Below are 10707 nucleotides of genomic sequence, written 5' to 3' on the forward strand. Positions count from 1 at the left end.
CATCACTGTCTTGCCAGAAGGGTGCTTTACACTACAGTTTTTAAACTGCAACATTAACACCCCTCCTTCAGAGTGCAGGCACTGTACTTCCCATCTCCAGGACTCAAGTCCGGCCTGCCGGTTTCCCTGAATCCCTTCATAAATGTTACTTTGCTCACACTCCAACAGCACGTCAAGTATTAAAAACCATTTGTCTCCATTCACTCCTATCAAACACGCTCACGCATGCCTGCTGGAAGTCCAAGCCCCTCGCACACAAAACCTCCTTTACCCCCTCCCTCCAACCCTTCCTAGGCCGACCCCTACCCCGCCTTCCTTCCACTACAGACTGATACACTCTTGAAGTTATTCTGTTTCGCTCCATTCTCTCTACATGTCCGAACCACCTCAACAACCCTTCCTCAGCCCTCTGGACAACAGTTTTGGTAATCCCGCACCTCCTCCTAACTTCCAAACTACGAATTCTCTGCATTATATTCACACCACACATTGCCCTCAGACATGACATCTCCACTGCCTCCAGCCTTCTCCTCGCTGCAACATTCATCACCCACGCTTCACACCCATATAAGAGCGTTGGTAAAACTATACTCTCATACATTCCCCTCTTTGCCTCCAAGGACAAAGTTCTTTGTCTCCACAGACTCCTAAGTGCACCACTCACTCTTTTTCCCTCATCAATTCTATGATTCACCTCATCTTTCATAGACCCATCCGCTGACACGTCCACTCCCAAATATCTGAATACGTTCACCTCCTCCATACTCTCTCCCTCCAATCTGATATTCAATCTTTCATCACCTAATCTTTTTGTTATCCTCATAACCTTACTCTTTCCTGTATTCACCTTTAATTTTCTTCTTTTGCACACCCTACCAAATTCATCCACCAATCTCTGCAGCTTCTCTTCAGAATCTCCCAAGAGCACAGTGTCATCAGCAAAGAGCAGCTGTGACAACTCCCACTTTGTGTGTGATTCTTTATCTTTTAACTCCACGCCTCTTGCCAAGACCCTCGCATTTACTTCTCTTACAACCCCATCTATAAATATATTAAACAACCACGGTGACATCACACATCCTTGTCTAAGGCCTACTTTTACTGGGAAAAAATTTCCCTCTTTCCTACATACTCTAACTTGAGCCTCACTATCCTCGTAAAAACTCTTCACTGCTTTCAGTAACCTACCTCCTACACCATACACTTGCAACATCTGCCACATTGCCCCCCTATCCACCCTGTCATACGCCTTTTCCAAATCCATAAATGCCACAAAGACCTCTTTAGCCTTATCTAAATACTGTTCACTTATATGTTTCACTGTAAACACCTGGTCCACACACCCCCTACCTTTCCTAAAGCCTCCTTGTTCATCTGCTATCCTATTCTCCGTCTTACTCTTAATTCTTTCAATTATAACTCTACCATACACTTTACCAGGTACACTCAACAGACTTATCCCCCTATAATTTTTGCACTCTCTTTTATCCCCTTTGCCTTTATACAAAGGAACTATGCATGCTCTCTGCCAATCCCTAGGTACCTTACCCTCTTCCATACATTTATTAAATAATTGCACCAACCACTCCAAAACTATATCCCCACCTGCTTTTAACATTTCTATCTTTATCCCATCAATCCCGGCTGCCTTACCCCCTTTCATTTTACCTACTGCCTCATGAACTTCCCCCACACTCACAACTGGCTCTTCCTCACTCCTACAAGATGTTATTCCTCCTTGCCCTATACACGAAATCACAGCTTCCCTATCTTCATCAACATTTAACAATTCCTCAAAATATTCCCTCCATCTTCCCAATACCTCTAACTCTCCATTTAATAACTCTCCTCTCCTATTTTTAACTGACAAATCCATTTGTTCTCTAGGCTTTCTTAACTTGTTAATCTCACTCCAAAACTTTTTCTTATTTTCAACAAAATTTGTTGATAACATCTCACCCACTCTCTCATTTGCTCTCTTTTTACATTGCTTCACCACTCTCTTAACCTCTCTCTTTTTCTCCATATACTCTTCCCTCCTTGCATCACTTCAACATTATTGCTACTCCTCCTTTAGTATTACAAATTTCTAAGGATTACTAAATTAAACTTTTCAGTAATTTATTTTCAATAATTTTTTCTTTTCAATATTGTTTAATTCATATGGTTTCATACATTTAATTATTTTTAAACTTTCAGCCAGGAGCATCAGTGAACTTGGTAGTGGGAGGTGTAAGTAACATAAGCAGAAAAAGAACTTACCATGACCGAGAATTACAAGACTTGGAGACTAACCTTCAACTGCACTCGGTGGACTTGGCTATTGCTAGAGGCACACCTGGATTGACCAAAGATGGAACCTCTCTCTTGGTTGCTGTCCAATCACTACTCATGCTCATGACACAGGTAATTCATGATGCATTTTTTTTAACCCTTTCTCTGCTGGTCATGTAGATCTATGTCAGTGGGACATGTTGGTGCTGTAGATGTATGTATAGTTTGCAACATCCTCAGATTTGCTGTGAGTGGCAAATTTTGGGCTAGGCATAAGAGAATGGATCTGTGTGGTAGTTACATGTAGTATCAAAAAAATTCCTGCCCCATGCAGTGCATATTGGGAACAACAAGCCTCTGACCTTGTGTTGGATTAAAATAGTAGCTGTAGCATTTTCTAGGGGATACTTTCATGGTTTTATTGACTCTTGGTGTTGATAGATGGACTGGAAGATATACAGTGGACCCCCGCATGACGATTACCTCCGAATGCGACCAATTATGTAAGTGTATTTATGTAAGTGCGTTTGTATGTGTATGTTTGGGGGTCTGAAATGGACTAATCTACTTCACAATATTTCTTATGGGAACAAATTCGGTCAGTACTGGCACCTGAACATACTTCTGGAGTGAAAAAATATCGTTAACCGGGGGTCCACTGTATTAGCAAACTAAAATTATTTTTGTTTGGTTTCAGGCCTCGAAGTGGAGAAATAATTGATTTTGAATGATTTTCCTAGGGATGGGTAGGACCTTCCCTCCTGATCTGTTTTATGGATTTTGTTTTACTATGCTTACTTCAATTATTGGGGTAGCCAAAAGTATTGTGGATTATTGAATGAGAAATAGGGAGAAACTTCAATTTTTTTGTGTGATAGATTCAAAATAGAGAGCAAGTGTTGCATTGGAGAAGCCTTAGGACATGATTTATAAACAGAGGGAAGGTTGCATTAATGGCTGGAATGTCCACAGTGTTTGTTTTGGATTTAGTTTTTAAATTGGAATTTAATGAAATGTTTAAAATTGGTCAAATTACTGACTTTCAGGTGTTTAACATGGCAGTTCCAATAGTTCAATGGGCAGTTTTATGCATGCTACCAAAGTAGGCGGGAATTGGGGCAGTTTAAGCACTGGAATTGCCATATAAAATAGGCTTTAGAGTGGGCAAAATCACTTGCATAAAATGCGTCCCAACCTCCAACTTTGCGCTTGCATAATTCCGTAAGTTTACATCAGATATTGAATTTTTAGGGTAATTACCTACAGAAAAAGATTTTGTACCATTTTAGAAAATAAAATTATTTCTTCTTCTTCTTTCAACGCACCAGCCGTATCCCACTGAGGTGGGGTGGCCCAAAAGAAAAAACTAAAGTTTCTCCTTTTAAATTTAGTAATATATACAGGAGAAGGGGTTACTAGCCCCTTGCTCCTGGCATTTTAGTCGCCTCTTACGACACGCATGGCTTACAGAGGAAGAATTCTGTTCCACTTCCCCATGGAGAATAAAATTATTTTATTTTTTAATAATGCTGACACAGAAGGAGGGGTTTTCAGTTTGTGGGGTGTTGATAGTGAAAGGGTTAATACACATAACCTGTACTTGTCTGAAATAAATCTTCTGTTTATTTCCTGGTAGTTTCCCTTAATCTGTTGTTGTGTGCAAACAAGGCTCTTGATCCTTTGTCTGCTGAGTGCTAGACAGATGCCCTTCCTATTTTTACTTACCTAGATATCCTGGTAACTACGTAGGAACACAACTGTTGTACATTTATGCTTCCACTCACCTTTCTAGGTCCCAGTAAGAGCTATCTTGGACTATCCTTTCAGTTTTAGCTTCCTTTGTCTCCATTTGGCTCATCAATGCTCACTTATTTTACATGAAAACCATTGATTATATACTGTACAGGATATTCTTTTTCCCTTTCTCAGGTTAGCCGTGCTGGAGTGGTGAGTCCTGTATCCCAACTGGTGGTAAACATTTTGCACGAGTTGATTGCTGCTCCATACAGCCACACTCTTCTTACTCTCACTCCGCCAGCACTTCTTCCAAACTTAGTGCCACTTCTGTCCCCACCAGATGCATTCACTTATGCAGAACTCTTAGCTATCACTGCACCCAAGCCTCCTTCTCAACCTGATACTGCCAGAGAATTTGTGGGCAACTTTGTAGGTGCTCAGACTCCAGCTCAAGCAGCTGGAGCAAGGAGAGCAGCAGCAAAGCTCTTGTGTGTGCAGCATAATTTAACCCTAGCCAATGAATCTGCCTTAGAACTTGTGATATAAGTAAGTTGAATCATATCACAGAACAGGAGGGGCTTGAATCCATGGCAAGTGAATCCATAATTTGTTTGCAATTGTGTTATTACTATTTCAAGAGTCGCGATATAAGTAAGTTGTCTGAACACTGATATATCATCTGTTTATCTCTCCTCCAAACTCAAATGCTAGTTTTATAATACATTACCATACACAGTCATAACCCGCTTTATGCCATTTCGACCTGCATCAGATTCTCAATTATGCCACTTTTCTATAGTAAATTTCAGTTCAGTGAATCTCATTACATCTGACTTTACTCCACTCTGCAATGTCACCTGCATCATAATTTTTTTTAATTGTGCTCATTATTCTTTAACCCTTTCAGGGTTTCGGCCGTACTAGTACGGCTTACGCACCAGGGTTTTTGACGTACTAGTATGCCTAAATTCTAATGCCCTCAAATCTAGTGAGAGAAAGGTGGTAGGCCTACATATGAAAGAATGGGTCTATGTGATCAGTGTGCGCAGTATAAAAAAAATCCTGCAGCACACAGTGCATAATGAGAAAAAAAAACTTTGACCGTGTTTTTGGATTAAAACAGCGACTTTGCACTGCATTTTCGTATGGTATTTATTGTTGTATTCTAGTTTTCCTGGTCTCATTCTATAGAATGGAAGATATATTACAGAAGTTGAGATGATTTTGATTGATTTTACAATGAAAAGTACCTTGAAATTGAGCACAAAGTAGCAGAAATGTTCGATTTTTACCAAAATTCAAAAGTAAACAAATCATGCTAAGCATCCAATACACGTCAACTGGTGAGTCTAATAATCTTTCACAAGTGTGCCGATATTATTTATACCATTTTTTACACTAATGCAGTAGTCTGCATAACAGTAAATCTCTACTTTTTGTGAGAATAACAATTCAAAGTGGAAAGCAAAAGAATGTAAGAGGGGCATTGGGACGTGACTAATGAACAGAGGAAGTGTCATTTTAGTGCCAGGAATGTCTTTCTTGTTTATTCTGGACCCTATTTGGAAATTGGCATGTTTTGAAATTTGTGTGAAATTGGCAAAATTGCTAAATTCTAACCACTGTATTGGATAGTTGAAATCAGTAAATGGGTGGTTTCTTGCACTCATTCGATAGAAAAAATGGAGTTCTGGCGAAATATTCATGATTTTTGTCAACTAGTACAGTGGAATTGGCCGAAAATAGGGCTCAAATTGGGCAAAATCGCCGATGCGTAAACATCATTGAGACCGCTAACTTCACAAGAGCATAATTCCATAAGTTTTCCATCAAATTTCATACTTTTGGTGTCATTGTGATTGGGAAGATTCTCTTATCTTTTCATAAGAAAAAATAATTTTTTTTTTTTTGAAGTTTGGGCAACCCTGAGAACAAGTCTCTGAGAGGGCCTGTCGACCCTGAAAGGGTTAAAAAATATGATTAAAATGTATTTTTAGTGTTCTTTAAGGTTGTTTCTGCTAGTTTTACTTTAGTTTCATTTATGCTAGTTTTATGGTGTATGTCATCATTTTAAGGTATTTCTAAGGCATTTTGTCTGGTTTGCGTCAAAAACCAGGTTACGTCACATCTTTTAGAACCAATTAATGACATAGGGCGGGGTATGACTATTAATTTAAACCATCATCTCTTCACACTTTTTTAGGTTAGGTAAACAGTTAGCAAAGCTTAACCATTTGGAATATATATAACACTAATAAATGCAATAATGCATAAAGGCTATCATTACTGTCGAAAAGGAAGCACTAAACCTGAAGGGATCATATAGCTCAGTACTTTCAGAAAACTTAAAAACAGCCTCTCCTCATTTAACGATGGAGATCTGTTCGTAAGATCACGTCGGTAAATGAATTTATCGCTAAGCAAAGAGCATACTATAATGGTGGTGGGTTTGTGTCAACCATCTTTGATATTGTTTTAATGTCACCTTTGCACCATTTATAACATTTTTAGTATACTTTTAAATGTTTATACAGTAGTGTACTGTATATTGTAATAAACAGAATAGAGGAAATCAGCTCTAATATACATTATTTAGGTATTCATACTGGTCAGGGAGCCTGTCGTAAGTCCGAATTGTCAGTAAACGAGTACGTCGTTAAGTGAGGAGAGGCTGTATAATCAAATCCCATTAACCTGAACCAAGTTAAGTTGAAAATTCGATATCCTGTGTTGAGTACTTCAAATTGGGTCCTCTTTTAAGCCAAAATAACTCTTTCTGTAAGACAAATCTTGGAGTATCATATTTGGATAGGGATTGGTAAATATCCAATCTGTATTTTTTTTTACATTATTGTACTGTACAGTATTTAAACTGTGTATAAGCTTGTTGACTGATATTGATTTATGGTCTGGGAGATTGTTAGCCAACTGCAAACACTTGCCATTAATCATAACTGATAAATTCAGTTATGGCACACCATCCTTGATCTTAAAACATTCAGGTTAATGGAATTCAGTTGTATAAGAAAACACTTATACAGTAAATCCCAATTTAAAATGAGTTGCTTTCCTGGTTTTTCAACTTAAAATGAGTTATTCCCATAGAAAAACATTGGTACAAAAGATTATTTTTCACACGTTTGTACATTGGCTTGGCAGTTGTAAAAATTTAATTGATTCCTATGTGTCATGTATGTAATTGGACCTGTGTTCCAATTTCTTGAATTAAGCCTGAATGCCTTCCACTCCCTCGGTGCTGTACAACCTTTACGAGTTTAGCACTCCACCAAGAATGTAATAATAATAAGTGTAATATGAATGTGTAAATTCAAGGATTATGTGGATTAAAGTAAAGGTTGGATGCGAAAAGTGGGTCATAATAAGCGTGTGTGCACCTGGAGAAGAGAGGAATGTAGAGGAGAGAGAGAGATTTTGGGAGATGTTAAGTGAATGTATAGGAACCTTTGAACCAAGTGAGAGAGTAATTGTGGTAGGGGACCTGAATGCTAAAGTAGGAGAAACTTTTAGAGAGGGTGTGGTAGGTAAGTTTGGGGCACCAGGTGTAAATGATAATGGGAGCCCTTTGATTGAACTTTGTATAGAAAGGGGTTTAGTTACAGGTAATACATATTTTAAGAAAAAGAGGATAAATAAGTATACAAGACATGATGTAGGGCGAAATGACAGTAGTTTGTTGGATTATGTATTAGTAGATAAAAGACTGTTGAGTAGACTTCAGGATGTACATGTTTATAGAGGGGCCACAGATATATCAGATCACTTCTTAGTTGTAGCTACACCTAGAGTAAAAGGTAGATAGGATACAAGGAGAATAGAAGCATCAGGGAAGAGAGAGGTGAAGGTTTATAAACTAAAAGAGGAGGCAGTTAGGGTAAGATATAAACAGCTATTGAAGGATAGATGGGGTAATGAGAGCATAGGCAATGGGGTCAAAGAGGTATGGGGTAGGTTTAAAAATGTAGTGTTAGAGTGTTCAGCAGAAGTTTGTGGTTACAGGGAAGTGGGTGTGGGAGCGAAGAGGAGCGATTGGTGGAATGATAATGTAAAGAGAGTAGTAAGGGAGAAAAAGTTAGCACATGAGATGATTTTACAAAGTAGAAGTGATGCAAGGAGGGAAGAGTATATGGAGAAAAAGAGAGAGGTTAAGAGAGTGGTGAAGCAATGTAAAAAGAGAGCAAATGAGAGTGTGGGTGAGATGTTATCAACAAATTTTGTTGAAAATAAGAAAAAGTTTTGGAGTGAGATTAACAAGTTGAGGAAGCCTAGAGAACAAATGGATTTGTCAGTTAAAAATAGGAGAGGAGAGTTATTAAATGGAGAGTTAGAGGTGTTGGGAAGATGGAGGGAATATTTTGAGGAATTGTTAAATGTTGATGAAGATAGGGAAGCTGTGATTTCATGTATAGGGCAAGGAGGAATAGCATCTTGTGGGAGTGAGGAAGAGTCAGTTGTGAGTGTGGGGGAAGTTCATGAGGCAGTAGGTAAAATGAAAGGGGGTAAGGCAGCTGGTATTGATGGGATAAAGATAGAAATGTTAAAAACAGGTAGGGATATAGTTTTGGAGTGGTTGGTGCTATTATTTAATAAATGTATGGAAGAGGGTAAGGTACCTAGAGATTGGCAGAGAGCATGCAGAGTTCCTTTGTATAAAGGCAAAGGGGACAAAAGAAAGTGCAAAAATTATAGGGGGATAAGTCTGTTAAGTATACCTGGTAAAGTGTATGGTAGAGTTATTATTGAAAGAATTAAGAGTAAGACGGAGAATAGGATAGCAGATGAACAAGGAGGCTTTAGGAAAGGTAGGGGGTGTGTGGACCAGGTGTTTACAGTGAAACATATAAGTGAACAGTATTTAGATAAGGCTAAAGAAGTTTTGTGGCATTTATGGATTTGGAAAAGGCGTATGACAATGTGGATAGGGGGGCAATGTGGCAGATGTTGCAGGTGTATGGTATAGGAGGTAGGTTACTGAAAGCAGTGAAGAGTTTTTACGAGGATAGTGAGGCTCAAGTTAGATTATGTAGGAAAGAGGGAGATTATTTCCCAGTAAAAGTAGGCCTTAGACAAGGATGTGTGATATCACCGTGGTTGTTTAATATATTTATAGATGGGGTTGTAAGAGAAGTAAATGAGCGTGTCTTGGCAAGAGGTGTGGAGTTAAAAGATAAAGAATCACATAAAGTGGGAGTTGTCACAGTTGCTCTTTGCTGATGACACTGTGCTCTTGGGAGATTCTGAAGAGAAGTTGCAGAGGTTGGTGGATGAATTTGGTAGGGTATGTAAAAGAAGAAAATTAAAAGTGAATACAGGAAAGAGTAGGGTTATGAGGATAACAAAAAGATTAGGTGATGAAAGATTGGATATCAGATTGGAGGGAGAGAGTATGGAGGAGGTGAATGTATTCAGTTATTTGGGAGTGGACGTGTCAGCAGATGGGTCTATGAAAGATGAGGTGAATCATAGAATTGATGAGGGGAAAAGGGTGAATGGTGCACTTAGGAGTCTGTGGAGACAAAGAACTTTGTCCTTGGAGGCAAAGAGGGGAATGTATGAGAGTATAGTTTTACCAACACTCTTATATGGGTGTGAAGCATGGGTGATGAATGTTGCAGCGAGGAGAAGGCTGGAGGCAGTGGAGATGTCATGTCTGAGGGCAATGTGTGGTGTGAATATAATGCAGAGAATTCGTAGTTTGGAAGTTAGGAGGTGCAGGATTGCCAAAACTGATGTCCAGAGGGCTGAAGAAGGGTTGTTGAGGTGGTTCGGACATGTAGAGAGAATGGAGCGAAACAGAATGACTTCAAGAGTGTATCAGTCTGTAGTGGAAGGAAGGCGGGGTAGGGGTCGGCCTAGGAAAGGTTGGAGGGAGGGGGTAAAGGAGGTTTTGTGTGTGAGGGGCTTGGACTTCCAGCGGGCATGTGTGAGCGTGTTTGATAGGAGTGAATGGAGACAAATGGTTTTTAATACTTGACGTGTTGTTGGAGTGTGAGCAAAGTAACATTTATGAAGGGATTCAGGGAAACCGGCAGGCCGGACTTGAGTCCTGGAGATGGGAAGTACAGTGCCTGCACTCTGAAGGAGGGGTGTTAATGTTGCAGTTTAAAAACTGTAGTGTAAAGCACCCTTCTGGCAAGACAGTGATGGAGTGAATGATGGTGAAAGCTTTTCTTTTTCGGGCCACCCTGCCTTGGTGGGAATCGGCCAGTGTGCTAAAAAAAAAATATTTCTTTCTTCCTTTCAACACACCGGCCGTATCCCACCGAGGCGGGGTGGCCCAAAAGGAAAAACGAAAGTTTCTCCTTTTACATTTAGCAATATATACAGGAGAAGAGGTTACTAGCTCCTTGCTCCCAGCATTTTAGTCGCCTCCCACAACACGCATGGCTTACGGAGGAAGAATTCTGTTCCACTTACCCATGGAGGTAAGAGGAAATAAACAAGAACAAGAACTAGTAAGAAAAATGGAAGAAAACCCAGAGGGGTGTGTATATACATATATGCTTGTACATGTATGTGTAGCGTGACCTAAGTATAAGTAGAAGTAGCAAGACGTACCTGAAACCTTGCATGTTTATGAGACAGAAAAATGGACACCAGCAATCCTACCATCACGTAAAACACTTACAGGTTTCCGTTTTACACTCACTTGGCAGGACGGTAGTACCTTCCTGGGCG

General features: G+C 39.5%; 1 protein-coding gene across 1 annotated transcript in view; it reads left to right on the forward strand.

Annotated features, from left to right (window-relative positions):
• The window catches only part of MED24 (mediator complex subunit 24), a 91829-nt gene extending 81950 nt beyond the window's left edge, over positions 1 to 9879 (forward strand). Inside the window, exons 21-22 of the mRNA XM_053787597.2 lie at positions 2200 to 2406; positions 4204 to 9879. Of these exons, the coding sequence (XP_053643572.1) occupies positions 2200 to 2406; positions 4204 to 4557 (561 nt within the window). The 3' untranslated portion in view covers positions 4558 to 9879. The remainder of the gene's footprint in view (positions 1 to 2199; positions 2407 to 4203) is intronic.
• The last annotated feature ends 828 nt before the right edge of the window (positions 9880 to 10707 follow it).

Source organism: Cherax quadricarinatus, chromosome 39 (genome assembly GCF_038502225.1).
Source record: "Cherax quadricarinatus isolate ZL_2023a chromosome 39, ASM3850222v1, whole genome shotgun sequence".
Taxonomy (NCBI): Eukaryota; Metazoa; Arthropoda; class Malacostraca; order Decapoda; family Parastacidae; genus Cherax; species Cherax quadricarinatus.